This window comes from Populus alba, chromosome 11 (genome assembly GCF_005239225.2).
Source record: "Populus alba chromosome 11, ASM523922v2, whole genome shotgun sequence".
Taxonomy (NCBI): Eukaryota; Viridiplantae; Streptophyta; class Magnoliopsida; order Malpighiales; family Salicaceae; genus Populus; species Populus alba.
This window is the reverse complement of record NC_133294.1, coordinates 6,133,600-6,149,131: the sequence shown is the minus strand read 5'-3', so window position 1 is coordinate 6,149,131 and position 15,532 is coordinate 6,133,600. Positions and strand designations below refer to the sequence as shown.

At 31.4% G+C, this 15,532-nt stretch overlaps 1 protein-coding gene and 1 pseudogene across 1 annotated transcript; one reads left to right on the top strand and one right to left on the bottom strand.

The window, feature by feature from the left end:
* Window positions 1–4,776: 4,776 nt before the first annotated feature.
* LOC118051910 (senescence-specific cysteine protease SAG39-like) lies at window positions 4,777–6,227 on the top strand (annotated as a pseudogene).
* A 668-nt stretch (window positions 6,228–6,895) lies between these two features.
* On the bottom strand, window positions 6,896–8,411 carry LOC118051909 (large ribosomal subunit protein bL34c). Its single transcript, XM_035062685.2, has 2 exons — window positions 8,085–8,411; window positions 6,896–7,286 (listed from the first exon to the last, which is right to left on the bottom strand). The coding sequence occupies exons 1-2, from the start codon at window positions 8,308–8,310 to the stop codon at window positions 7,030–7,032; spliced, it is 483 nt and encodes a 160-aa protein (XP_034918576.1). The 5' UTR covers window positions 8,311–8,411; the 3' UTR covers window positions 6,896–7,029.
* Window positions 8,412–15,532: the final 7,121 nt, after the last annotated feature.

Below are 15,532 nucleotides of genomic sequence, written 5' to 3'. Positions count from 1 at the left end.
TCAAACCTAAGCAACATGGGTTTGACAAGATTCCTACTAGAGAATTGATCTCGCTTTCCAAGCAAGAGCCAATTGATTACTGTGGTTGGGAAAAGGACTAGCAATGACAGTATCAAATGTTGGTTGAGAAGGTCGTCACTTAGTATTATTGTTGCTAGAAATTTTAATTGGGTTTTTTTAAAAAGATTCTAGGCGAGGGATTGGTTGTATAAATGAAAAATATTAACACCTCTAGTATGTTTTACCTAAGATAAGTTGTATTTTTTTTTCTATGGTTCGATGATGTCTATTTCTACTAGCCTACTATAGCGGGTTTGCTACAATGAACAAACTCTAGTTTTCTAGGTCAAGAAATCAATCTAGAATGGTGAAATATCTTCAATTATCGTTGAGTCTTCTTTCAGGATAAAACTAGAATTTTTGCTACTGCATCATTTCAAATAATATTTCAAATGAAATTCTTTATAGTTTTATCTTTATATTAGAAGTGAATGAGTTGTATTATTCATAATAATATTTTAGATATTAAACTCATACAAGTTTTATATCTTTATATTAAAGTGAGTAATAAAATTATTATCCCGAATAATATTTTTGATATTAAGCTCTCTTAGGTTTTTTTATCTTTATATTAAAAGTGAATAATATAATTATTACTCCTAATAATATTTTGGATATTAACCACTTTTAGTTTTTTTATCCTTATATTAAAAATGAATAATATTTAATTGCAAAAATATAATGTCTAATAATTTTTAAATATAGGCTAAAATCCTTTGAAATTTTACAAACTTGTTGTCAAATCTATGCAATATTATATATATATATATATATATATATAAGAAACATGCCAAAGTATTTTAATTTTTTGTCTAAAAAAGATGCACAAATAATGTTAGGATTTTTGGCCATATGCAAGAATAAAATAAAATATTTTTTATAATTTATTTCTTAGGCTTTGTTTGGAAAAAAAAAAATTAAAATAAAACTACCCAAAATAAGCCTAAAGGTTGTTTGTAAAACACACCCATAAACCAAAAAATAAAAAACTTAACAAAAAAAATAGCAAACCAGACAGCGTATAAACCCTTTAACCTGATTTGTTTTTACTCGACCTAATTGGGTTGACTAAAAAATTTTGGTTTGACCATAAACCAAACCAAAAATCATGGTTTGGCTCGAAAACATCAAAAAAACAATCAAAGCAAACAAATACAGATTAAACACTCAAAAAATACAAAAACTAAAATGGATCAAACATAAAAAAAAAATAAAGAACATCAAGAACACTTAAAACCAAACCTAACAACATGGGTTTCAAATCAGACCAGATTTGGTCAAAACAAAAGCAATTACATGTTGGAAATCATACAATAATCAATAATCTAACACCCAATCACTTTGATTTTCACTTAAGCATCATGATTTTGTCAAAAATAGGTTTCAATTCTAAACCGAAACTCTGGGATTAAAAATCATTAAAATCATCTTATTGATGCAAAAAAGCACTATATTATTGATTATAAATGTCATACAAAGATGCATATGAAAAGAAATGAAGCAAAATAAGTCGAAATCATGTAACTAAGCTAGTGTTCTTAGGGAAAACATGAACAAATGAAGAGCATTCAACATGAACCTAATAATGTGGCTCTCAAACCAAACCAAATATAGACAAATCAAAGGCATAACATATTGGAAATCATGCAAGGATCAATAATCTAGTATCCCTTCACTTCGATTATCAATGAATCATCACAATTTAACCATAATGAGTTTCAATTCAAAATTGAAACCCTAGGATAAAAAAAACAATTTAAACACATTATTGATACGAATAAACACTAGATTATTGGTTAATCATGTATAAGGAAGGGTTATATGCAAATAAATGGACCAAAAATGGTCTAAATCTAGGGGTTGAGGCAATGTTGTTCCCAAGAACATAAAGAACATTACCTAAAAGAACCTAGAAAAAAACTAGCCATGCCTAACCACTTCTAAGCCTAGAAATATGCATTTTGTGCTTCTAAAACTTGCTCTTGTTATCTCAACAATTCACAATACCATACACAAACATATTTGAACAAAAAACTAAGAAAACAAAACATCAAAAAAACAAAATCAAACATGAGGTACCAAATCCAAAAAAAAAAAAACTTAAAACAACTTATATATTCATGTAACATGGATTTCAAATTGGTTTTTCTAACCTATTTTGTGCATAAACAGGTGTAACAAACTCATAGTAAACACCCTTGTATTAACATGCATAGCTTATGTTAAAAAATAAAATAAAACAACATTATATATCAAAAACAAAACTTAAAACAATAAGTTTAATATTAAAAACATATAAAAAAAAACTTCAAAATAACATCATTAAATAAAAATCATAACAACAAAGATGTGAATGCAACATTACTTGTTAAGCATTACAATCTTTTTTTTTTTGTGACATATATATATATATATATATATAAACAAAAAAAAACAAAAGCAAACCACAAAAGACTTACTTTTGGATTAGCAAGGTATACCTAAAATAACTACTTTCTCTTTACTTTCTTTTGAAAGGTTTTGCCACTCATAAGCTTACTCCCTTTTCTGAAGCCTTGAAAAACTTTTCTTAGGTTTATGAAACTTTTAACCTTATGTTCAAGTTTAATATTTTCCCTTTTTTTTTATTCTTTGCTTTTTTTTTTCTCCATCCCTTTTACTTTTAAACTTGGGGGGTATTTGTAGGGTTTTGCTAAGATTTTGAATTCATTTTTGACCTCTTCATCTTGAGAGAAGAATTGTAAACCCTTGATAAGAACTCATTGAGAAGGCTTTATATTTGGACACACAAAAAGAAAGTCAATTTTGACACAAATATGTTTTAGTCATGGATGACCGTGGTGTCTACTTTTGAGGTCTCGTCGAAAAATTTCTAACGTCGTCATCGCTTGATACCACCTATAGTTGGTATACAGAATGCACACCTTTCATTTGAATCAAAACATGCTCAATTTAGAGGTATGTAACTTCATATTTATTCATTTAAAGTCCCCAGCTTGATTAGCCCAAAACTGTAAAACAAAATATAGGTCAACCGATTGAACAATGTGTCATTCACCTTCTTTTCTTTAATTATGAGTGACGTGTCATTTAGGTTTCTTGATTTAGGATTGGCAAATTTCAATTAAGCCCCTGTTTTTCCAATTGCTTTTGATCGCATTCATAATTGTTTCCAAACTTTTAATTTCTTGTAATTTTACCCATGTCAAACTCAAGTACCAGCCCCTCAATTGGACGTCTTTTTCATTTTAGTTTTTAGTTCTGAATTTATGCATTTTAACTATCAATTGACTTGATATCACTTGGCCTTACCGGTTTTATTTATTTAATCATTTCCAAAATCAACATAATTTTTTTTTTTTGCACATATGGTATATGTAACAACCAAAAACTCAGGGTAGGAACAATTGAAGAAAATGTTTTGAAGAATGAAATTATAAAAACTCAGCTTCTCGTCCATATAATATCAATTTCACTTTGTCTTGGCGTTGAGTTCAGTTCTGAGACAAACTGCATATAATTAAAGTGTTTATATATGTTGTTGGGATTTGCCATTAATGGGCAATAATGGTGCAACCTACCCTAAGAAGTAGGGTTACCATTTTCAATAATAGTTGCACCCACCATTGACAAAAATGGTGCAACCCATGTGTTGCCACCATTTGTGCCATAATTGATGGCACATTGTCTGCCATGAAATGCCTATAAATAGAGGCATATGTTAGAGAGCAAAATGAGAGGGAGTTGAGAGAGTTTGTAGAGCCAAAGATGTGAGAAATATAGGAGAGAGGCAGCCAGCAGTAGCTGCCATTGCAGCACTAAGAAAAAAGAAATAGAGTGAGGTTGAGAGTTGCTAAAGAGGGAATAATTCCTCCTCCTCTATTGTTGTAAATCTTGTTCTCTCCCTATATAATCAAATGGTTTCTCCCGTGAATGTAGGTGGTTTGCCGAACCACGTTAAATATTGTGTCAGTGTGCTTAGCCTCCTATGAGCAATTATTAGTACATCACCGGTCAGAATAGAATTCCATATATATATATATATTGCCATAGCAATCAATGTTCAAGGGATTCCAATGTGTAGCTTATGTTTAAATTTTATGATTGTATATCTGTATTGTTAATGATGAATAGTTTCAATCAGCATAAACCTGCATTTTCTTTTTCACAAAGTCCTGTCGATCCCTGCATGTCGGGCGAACCAAACTGGTTTTAGGAAAGTCCTACGCCTACCTCTTCAAGGAACTTGTTTCGGTATGTCAAGGGGGTACTCTTTCTAATAAAGATGAGACATTAAGTACGGAATATAGGCTCAGGCTCAATGATTATTATTTTTTTTGTTGTTATTTTGCTTGAATTCATGCTTAACACTCCAATATTGAACGTAGCTTGAACAATTAGCTGGATAATTCACAAGGAAAAGGAAAAATAAGCATCGCAGAACAATACAAGTGCTACAAAATAAATTATGAGAAGTGCAGACAACGCAGCAGCGTCCAAATTTTGTGTCAGGATCATACACAACGTGCCAGATTCACCAGGTTCTTTGCTTCCACATTGTAAGAATTGAAGCCATGGTGTGAATGCTGCTTGAGAGAGATCTTTAAGCAGACCAGTGCAAGTACTATAAATACATGTAATTCACGAATGACTAGTGCAATATCATCACATCCCACAACACTTGCCTACATTCACAATCTTGCACACTTTAGCAGAATGGCTCTTATACCAGAAAACAAACTAATCTTTGCAGTGCTCTTACTTCTTGGGCTCTGGACTTCTCATGTCTGGTCACCCTCTCTGTATGAGGCTTCCATGATGGAGAGACATGAAACATGGATGGCTCTATATGGACGAGTATATAATGACCATGTAGAGAAGGAGAGGCGCTTAAACATATTCAAGAACAACGTGGAGCTCATCGAGTCTTTCAACAAGGTTGGGAAAAAGCCTTACAAGCTAAGTGTCAACGAATTTGCAGATCTTACGAATGAGGAATTCCGGGCCTCGCGCAATGGATACAAGATCTTACATTTCAGGTATGAAAATGCAAGTGCAGTTCCGTCTACCATGGACTGGAGAAAGAAAGGAGCTGTTACCCCTATCAAGGACCAAGGTCAATGCGGTAAGGCATATTAACGATAACCTCTATGATCTGCTTACCATTTTTCGAAATGTGAAACATTTTCATTTTCTATTTCTTTTAGACAAACTGAATCATCTACCCTTTTGTCAAATCCATGCAAAACATATATAGGCTGTTGCTGGGCATTTTCTGCCGTGGCTGCAACGGAAGGGATTACCCAGCTCTCAACTGGAAAGTTAATAATCTCTTTCAGAGCAAGAACTGGTTGATTGTGATACAAGTGGTGAAGACCAAGGTTGTAACGGTGGTCTTATGGATGACGCCTTCGATTTCATCATTCAGAACAAAGGCCTTACGACTGAAGCCAATTACCCCTACCAGGGAGCTGATGGAGCTTGCAACTCTGGGAAGGCAGCTGCAAAGATCACTGGTTATGCAGAAGTGCCTGCCAACAGCGAGGCGGCACTATTGAAGGCAGTAGCCAATCAGCCAGTCTCAGTTGCTATTGATGCTGGTGGATCTGCCTTCCAATTCTAATCGAGTGGTGTGTTTTCCAGTTGGGTATGGTATGAGTGATGACGGTACCAAGTACTGGTTAGTCAAGAATTCCTGGGAACTAGCCGGGGAGAGAATGGATACATAAGAAAGGAAAGAGATATTGATGCCAAGGAAGGTCTTTGTGGAATTGCAATGGAAGCTTCGTACCCTACAGCGTAATAGCAACAAATGATGGTTATCCTTCTTCATCTAGAATTCCCCAGAAGTATATTTCCATTTCTTTTTGTTGAATGTACGTGCAGTGTTCTCTTTGTTAATATGTAAACTGCTGTGTTCCATGTACGCTTAAGTAAAGGCTTTTGCTTTGTTAATGAAATTCGTAGTGATTGCTTGTTTGTAATTACTTTTCAAGCTAAAGAGTAGAGCATGAAATCTATTCAAAAATATGCTGCTTGGTTGTCTTACCTTTTCATTCAGACAGAGTAGACTCCCCATTCTGGTCTTGTTCAAATTCAAGATTTGGCCTTAATCTGTTCCGTCACTGAAGGAAAGACCAGGTGATAATCTATTTTTTAGTTAAAAATAGCTATTACCGTTAATTTTGATCACAAATGAAAATCTAGAAACATGATATTGTGTCCTAGAAACACATGATTTGGGGGGGAAAAGAGGGATGAAAATCTAGACAAGAAAGCCTTTATATATATATATATATATATATTATATTGGAAACAGAGGTAAAGGGAATATCTCTTTTTAGTTTGAGGTACTTCAAAAAAAATAACATTTAAGGAGTAAGTTTAGCTTGAAACTAAGTTCAAGATAATTTAACCTTGTATTTAAAATAGAAATACCTTATATTGAAACAGAGGTATTCAAGGGAATTCCAAGAGATGGCAACAAGACTAGAAAGTTAAGAACTCAACCGACTAAGAATTTAAGGTAGATAAAAAATATAATACCATAACAGGTAGGACATTCTCCTGATCAATTACTACAAGGCAGAAGCGGCAAACAAAAATAATGAACAGAAATGAGCTATAAAATTGAGCAAATCTCACAATCACAAGCAGATGATCCAGGAGGCATTTACTAGACATGATCTGACTGAAAAAAGATTTTGAAAAGAAAGGAATTCTGGGCAGTGTGCATCTGCATAGGGAAATTGCATAGGTTTTTCACTCTCCAGTAAAAACAAAGATGAACAGTTTAAAAACAGGAGTAAAACAAATCATCATAGAGAACAAGATCTATCACAAAGGCTTTTCCACTTTGAGAATTAAAATGGTATCGTTAAACAAACGCTTCAAATGTGATGAGATAAGCAAAAACAACATGGAGACATAACTAAATATGATCCATGTACCTAGAAACTGAATTAAGGATTATGAACCTTTCCCACTATTGGGATTGGACTTGGTGCAAAGGACCTTTCTTCCTTTAGCACGTCGACGTTTCAACACTGCCCTCCCACTAGTGGTTCTCATTCTTCGACGGAAGCCATGAGTCCGAGCCAGAGACTTTCTGGACCTGTTTCTCTTGGTTTGACAAAGTGCAGCCTTCCCAGCTCTCACTACTAGACCACGACCTATATCCTTTCTTACTCCGATGTTAGAATTCAAACCCAATCCCAGAGATAAACCTGCAATGGAGGTGTTACATCAAACTAAATCACTGAAAGTTTCTCTAAAGTATTTCCACTTGAATGCTTGTTGATTGTTTCTGACAGCACAAATAACATGGTTGATTAAAAGCTCAGACGAGGACCAAAGACCATCACCACTCTTGACACACTAAAACATAGAATTCTAACACAGATTTAAGCACCCAACTCTCAGATAAGCATAACCCTTAGCAAAGAGAGAAGTTATCTCCTAGAGAGATGGAAAAAAATATATGATTGTTATTGAAAAAGAATGCTGTTACAAGGAAAATTCATCCCCGAAAAGTACTTTCATTGCTAAAGGTTGAGCCCATCTTAATTCAAGAGTATGAAAATTTTTTAAGATGCAACAATGTCTGCCTGTCAATTTTATCATAAATTAAAGCAGAAAAATCACAAACAATGACTACCAAAAAAGGAAAGAAATTATTATAGTGAAAGAAAACAATAGCATCCAGATTCCCAGATACATTTTAGCAACTACCTTAAATTCCTACGTTAATATTTCGCAAGCTAGCTCAACCAAAACCTAAGAATCTGCCTTGGTATTCTTTCCACCGATAGAATCATAAGAATTGATCTTTCCAGTGCTTACTACAAGAATTCCTTAGCATTGTCAATGCGCATTTCAAGTACTTCAATTCCAGGATTAAAACAAGGATATAAAAAAAAACAAGAGAGTCAGTCCCTTACTTCACTAAAAACCCGTCGTTTTAAGCAGAAATTAAGAGACCCCATGAGCCCAAAATTACAAAATAACATCTTTTTTTACTTTACCTGAGAAGGAAGAAGGTAAAGAGAGAGAAGAGGAAGAAAGGAAGGAGCAATGAAGCAGCCCCGAGCGAGTTGTGGAGTTGGTGGCCACATTCATTGAAAAATCCCTTTTCGTTCTTGAACCAGAAATAAGAGAGAGTGAAGCTGATGCGCTGCCATTGCTTCTTGCTCGACTCGACGCCATCCAAGGTGGCGGTGATGACGATATCATTGAAATTGAAGTAGCCATGATTCTGTTTCCTCTGTGTGTCTCTCTTGCCGCCTACTTGATTTGTTATCCTCTCTTATCAAGGCAAGGCTATCTGTGACTGGTGGTGGCCTTATCGGTTTTCTTCTTCACTTGGCAATCAAAAACAAAATAGTTTTATTTCAGGCCTTGTTTGGAGCCCATGGAATTCTTAAGGCCCATATAAGTGATCCATTCCTTTTGAAGCTCTTTTCCTAGTCATAAGCCCACATTGGAATTCTTAAGGCCCATATAAGTGATCCATTCCTTTTGAAGCTCTTTTCCTAGTCATAAGCCCACATTCTTAGGCCATTAACAGTATACCTTGTTTGTTTTTGCTGGCAGAAACACCGTTTCCAAAATAAATATTGAATTTTTTAAAAAAAAAAATTATTTTTAATATATTAGTATTAAAAATAAAATTTTAAAAAATAAAAAACATATTTTTTAATATATTTTTAAATAAAAAATATATAAAAAGGAAGAGAGATAAAAGTGCCCATTTGACGAAGTGGGCTTAGCCACCCTATCAGGGCAATGGCGTGGGCTTGGTCGCGCATTTGTCGCCATTAGAATTCAGAAGGGACCCTCGCTCATGATTGATATCAATGGCTTGGAATTATTAATTATTAATAAAATTTTTTTTTTTCAATTTGTTATTTGTTAACAGTCCTTCTGCTTCTATCTTTTCTTTAAGAATTTAAGCGATAGTTGAGAAGCTTCTTGAATTTTAAGATATTCTTTTACGTGAAAAAATTAAATATGAATCTTATAAACAAATTATATTAAATAAAACAATTTATTTCATGATTCTATAAGCAACTAAATACCCCCATTAAATAAAACTATATTTCATGTTTTTTTTTTAGTTTTTTTTTATTTAATCCTTCAACAATTCAATTTTTTTATTTAGTTTTTCTTTTAAATTTTACCTTTATTATTAGATTGTTTTAGAAATTGTTTTTATAATTTTTTCTATTACATGTCAATAATATTTATAAAGTTTTTACATAAAAACAAAATTGATTCGACACGGATGCGTGTGCTAATAATAATCTAGTTATATATCTCAATTATCATCCAATTTCATCCATAAAATGCCATTAAGGTTCTTATGACCCCCATAGAAAACAACACTACGGTCAATAGGTTCTTAAATATTCCCTATTGTACATATAAAGGAGATTAAAGTCCTTGGAAAATTCAAAACGAAGCATCTTCCAAAAAAAGATTCTAGGATAAACTTTATCTCTATACCATTAGTGTGCGTGTGTTTTTAAATATTCCGTACTGTACATGTAAAAGGGATTTCAACCCGCAATTCATCCTAGAGGATGTATAGCTGCAAAATATTCAACACGTATTGTCCTAGCAGCTGACACAATACTTATAATTTGGTATCGATAATTGAATCTGGTAAATTTATGGTTCGGTGATCATGTATACCGACGGCTCTGTTTTATTTGTTGCACATATAAAATAGATTATAAGATTAATTTAAATGAAATATATCATTAATTAATTTGTTGTTACTTAATTAGTTTTTTTTTTATAGGCTATGTTCTCGTGAGCAGAGCCAATGGAGCTGTTTGTAGAGATGCACGTAAAGTGAAGACCGCCAACAGGGTGTATAACAGTTCGTTGACAACAGCGCTCAACACTTTGTGGTATGTTCATTCAACCATTTTATTTTGTATGTTATTATTTTCTTGAATTGAATATGATGAGTTCTTTTTTTATTTTCAAGAGACCTATAATAGCCGGTTGAGGGAGAGATGTGAGAATGATCCTTCAATCTGGATTTGTGGATAGAGGTAGGATCGTCTAGTGGACTGATAAAAATTAATTGTACAGGCTCTCCAACACTACTGACCGAGAACTTACGGGCAACCCATAGTATCTCAACATTGGAGCTTCTAATTAGTATTGAGCACCCAATCTAAGGAGTTCATGACCTTTCAACAACAATACAAGCGACTCTCGGCAGATTATGAACAACTTCGTCAAATGATCATGGGCATTAGGTCACAGATGGGTGATACATGTGCATCCCTTTTTTGGTCGTTTGGTCTCGGGAACAACTAGCCTCCTCCTCTTCTCCTCCAGTTCCACCATTGCTCTAGTTTAATTTTTTTTGAAAACACATTAAATTTGTAATGAATATTTGGATGAAAATTATTTAACTTTATTTTTATATTTTTTATGTTTAATACAATTTTATTTGCATAATTGGTTTTTTTTACTATTAATTTATATAATTTTATATTATTGATTCTAAATAATTTAAAAAAATAAATTAAAAACACCACCAAAGATTTCTATGGAATTTTTTAGTGGGTATTTTACAGAGAGTTGAAAAATATTTATTGGAAATGCCACAATCACCGACGTCTCTACAACAAAAACAAGTTCGTCGGTATTTTATCAAGAGTTGAAAAATATTTACTTCATATGCCACAATCTACGACGTGTATTACCGACAACATATCCCGTTGATATTTTACCAAGAGTTGAAAAATATTTATTGCATATGCCACCATCACCAATGGAATATTTTCGTTGGTATATTTCTAGCAGGAATTTTTTTTTTCGCATATTTTTTATTTGTAAAACCATCAGTATTTTTTTTTACCGATAAAATTAGCAATAAAATATAAAATTACCAACGAATGCTATGTCAACGGATGTTGTATGTTGGTGAATTAGTCGATAAAAAATTTACCAACGAAGTGACAATCTTACATCGACGGATTAGATCCGTCAGTAAAACGTTTAAATATTGTAGTGAAATTGGGGTAAATATTTTATAAAAGGTTGTCAAAATAACAAATTACTAAATGACATGGCTTAGTAACATCCACAAAATATTATTCATTAAAATAGTGTTTTTGTGTTTTTTTTGTTTTTTTTTAATTTAACCCTTCAATAACCTAATTTTCTTTTTGTTTTCTTTTAGTTTTTCTTTTTAATTTTACCTTTACTGTTAGATTGTTTTAAAAATTATATTTCATAATTTTTTTACATATCATCAATACTTCAATATTTTTTTTATATAAAAAAAAATTAATTCAATACGAACATCTAATAATAATCTAATCATATCTCAATATCATCCAATTTCATCCATAAAATGCCATTAAGGTTCTTATGAACCCCATGGAAAACAAAATTACGGTAAATAGGTTCTTAAATATTCCTTATTGTATATATAAAAGAGATTAAAGTCCTTGGAAAATTCAAAACGAAGCATCTTCCAAAAAAAAAAAGATTCTAGGATGAACTTTATCTCTATACCTTAGTGTGCATGCGTGCGTGTGTTTTTAATGCAATGGTAAGCCCACTTTTTGAATTTTATTCTTACTATGCTTAGATTCTTTAAGTATTTTTACGACATGGCATCACAGGGTTCGGATCTAGAGAAATTAGAGAGAGAGAGAGAGAGAGAGAGAGAGAGAGAGAGAGAGAGAGAGAGAGAGGTGGTTTGCTGGCTTCAAGCATGATAGAATACAGATAGATTTTGGTCAACGTTACCAGAATCCAATAAGAGAATGAAGAAAAAAAAAGGCTCTGTGGTTGGTGGGGAGAGAACGAAAGGAAAAGAAAGAAAATGAAGAGGAGAAAGAAGAAAAGAAAAAACATAAAGAGATTTGTTTGTGTTTTTTTTAGAGTAGAAATGTGGTACAATTTGTATTTTTAAAAATTAAAATTTTTTAGTGGTTTTATATCGTTTTAATATATTAATATTAAAAATAATTTTTAAAAAAATAAAAAAAATATTATTTTAATATATTTTTAAATAAAAAATTATTTTAAATTATAATAAATATTCACAATCCCATATATAAAAAAGAAAAGTGGCTCAACTTTAAAGTGAAATTGATATGTTTTAGGTATGTTTAGTTTGGATATAGAAGTAGTATAGGATTAGGATATTAAGAAATAGGACAAAGAGATTTGTTGTACCAACTTTATATATATATATATATATATATATATGCTAAAACATCAACGAAATTTTTTTAAAAAAAAATGGAGAATTTTCATGAAATTACATATTTTGAATTTTAAGTCTTATTTCTAGAAGTTTTGGAAAAAAATAGATGTGAAAAAGAGCTGCTGCATCTAATGTTTACACTCACGGCATCTACAACTTGTTTGCAAAACAATTTCTTAATGTCAAAATGAGTACTCACGAACATGAAAGGCTTCTTCTAGTGAAAAGATCTCAACCTTCGAGAGATTGCTGAGGAGGGCTGTTCAAGATTGCGTGCGTGTTGGATGATATGATGCAAAGAATAATTTTGTTGTACTTGTAATATGTTTCGACTCAAAAGGGATAATCTGTTCTCATGCTTTACGACTATATATGTTAAAAATATTATTTTAATATATTTTTAAATAAAAAAATATTTTTAAAAATAGATTAATATTCTTTTTTTTTAATGAGATATGAGCTTCAAAAAACCAAATAAAAAATAAAAAAGTAATGGGGGGGGGGATTCCGTGGTTAATAAGTCAAGAAAATGGAAGCCAGACCATATCAAACAAGGGTTCGTGATTATGGTTAGAGAGTAGACGGAAAAAACTAACCCTAAGAACAGGTGTTGAAGGGATGTGATGTGTTGCTTATGGAAGAAGCAACTTTGTAATAAAGCCATGTATGTGGGCCCCCACCATTTGGACACAGCCCTCCTGTCTGACTGTAGCCCATATGGATCCCTTCTAAATTGGATGTTGGTTTGACTCCTGAGAGTTTCCATTTCCATCTTTCCAAAATTAAAAAAAAAAAACAAAAAAAAAAAAAAAACCATTATGGGCCCACAGCTAACAGCTACATGGTGATTGGCGCCTAACATGTGGATGCGCAACGATTGGGTGAAGTATAGTTTCTGGCTTTCTGCTATCCAATAGCTAAAAAATCTTTTCGAAGGAATTGGGAGCTGACTCAACCAGGATTTGAAGGTATAATAATACTTGTTTATTAAAATATTTTTTTATTATTTTTTAAAAATATTTTTTTAGGATATAAACATATAAAAATATAAAAAAAATTAAATTTTTTTAAAAAATATTTTAAAATATAAAAACAAACCTATATTTTTAATTATATAATATTTTGTTACACAGACAGGTAGATGAAAAGTTTTGTTATCTATAAGATATGTCTCAAGTGCTAATTTTTTAGATATATTTTGTTTATGGAAATATGATTTTGGCTAGATGATTTTAAGAAAAAAAAGGATATAGTTTTTTTGCTTAATTTTATAAGAAATATTTAGTGAATTACTCATGAAAAATATCTAATGTTACTATTGATTTGACCAGATATCAAGCATTAAAACGTGATTTGTACGAGCTTAGAGGTGTAGTGACATCTAATCTAGCGGAAGGTATACTTAAAAGATATGTGAGAATGCTGATAATAAAATATTTTTTATTTAAAAATATATTAAAATAATTTTTTATATTAGTACATATAAAAATAATTTGAAAATATATAAAAATTAATTTTAAATTAAAAAAATTTAAATTCTTACAAAACACAATTCAACCGCGTTACAATACTTTCTAATTGCTGAGCTTATCATTTCTTATTATTTAATGAAAATATGTGCAAGTGGAGCTTAACTTAGGCATATATGCTGTTTGATCATTAATTATCTATATTGTTTGAAGATTAGTTGTTTCATGTGCAATTTAGATCCAAGAGTGTGCATTCTGGACGACAAATGCAGTAATCATGACGAAGAAAGTGGAGCATGTAATTTGCAAAGTCTTTGTCAAAGATGCCATTAAGGTCGATGAACGATATATAATTAATTATTCAGAGTAATCAATTTTCTTAAATTAAAAAATTATTTCGTTAATAAAGAATTTTCCTTTGATGATTTGACGGGGCGAAGAATCTTATCGTTCCGCTTGTGGTATGGAATTTATTAAAAAGAAAAGCAAGTTTCGGGTGGAAATTGATGTCTTTACGGAAAAACACTAGTTTACTAACAACCTGTAGTGCACTACAAGTTGGATAAAAAAGTTTTGAATCAAGAGATTATTTTTAAATATTAAATTCATTTTAATTTAAAGAATTTTTAACTTGACTATTTATCTTACTTAAATTTCAAATTAAATTATATAAAAATTATTTTAATATGAATTAATCGATCTCACAATTTAAAAACAATTTGGTTAACTTAATAAAAACATAGGTTTATCTCAAAAAATTTAAAATAATATTTTTTTAATCTTAAAATAATAACATATTAGATTTATCCAGAGTTCGTAATTTAACGCAACAAACTCACGACTGGGATCATAGACTCTATTGAGTTTAATAATTTTGTTTTTTAAATTATTTTTTGCATAATAGTATGTTAAAACTATAGGCTTTTATAAAATTAAACATCAACCAAATACCGGGATTTTTTTAAGATTACGATAGCTTCATAGAAAATAAACTATGAATACTAATTCAAAATTAATCAAGTATTAAAAAAAATTATATTTAAAAAAAAAAAAAAGCAAAATGATTCAATTGGATAAATAAAATATATGCTACTTGCCTACTTGAAGTTTTAATTAAGGTGATTCATAAAGCAACCTAATTTTTTCACTTCGTCTTAGCAGAGTAGTTGTGATTTTAAGCACATGAGCCACAATTGAAGGACCATTTTGACAATATTAAAAAAAAACTGTGACATTCATTGAGGTCATAATTAAAAATGTAACTTGGCTTCCCCTGTTCAAGGTTTGGATCATGAGTCGCAGTTCAACTTAAGGAATCAACGAGTTCATTTGGATTTTGGATTTTTTAAAAATACAAAAAATTATATCATTTCAGATTTTTTTTAAAAAAAAAAAAAAAAAACCATAAAACGATTGCTTTAATATTAAAAAAAATTGATGTAAACCCTGACCAGAATCAAGTTATGGATTATAAAGTCTTTATCACTACACTTCAGATTCTGTTCCTCTCTCTGTTTTTTTTTTTTTTTTTTTTAATTCTGGAGGAGGAACCACATCGATCGCCTCTTCCAAAGGTTGGTTCCCAGAACTTCGAACCCTGCAGTGAAATCCTCTGCTCCATCGAGGTGGCGCGCCAGCGATCACTACTTTGTAGCATGAATAGCGGCGATGTAATGTGGACAACTGGAACTACCAAGGAAAAAGGAGAAAAAAAAAAAAAAAAAGCTAGAATTATAGGTCATTTTGCCCATGGTGTAAATAA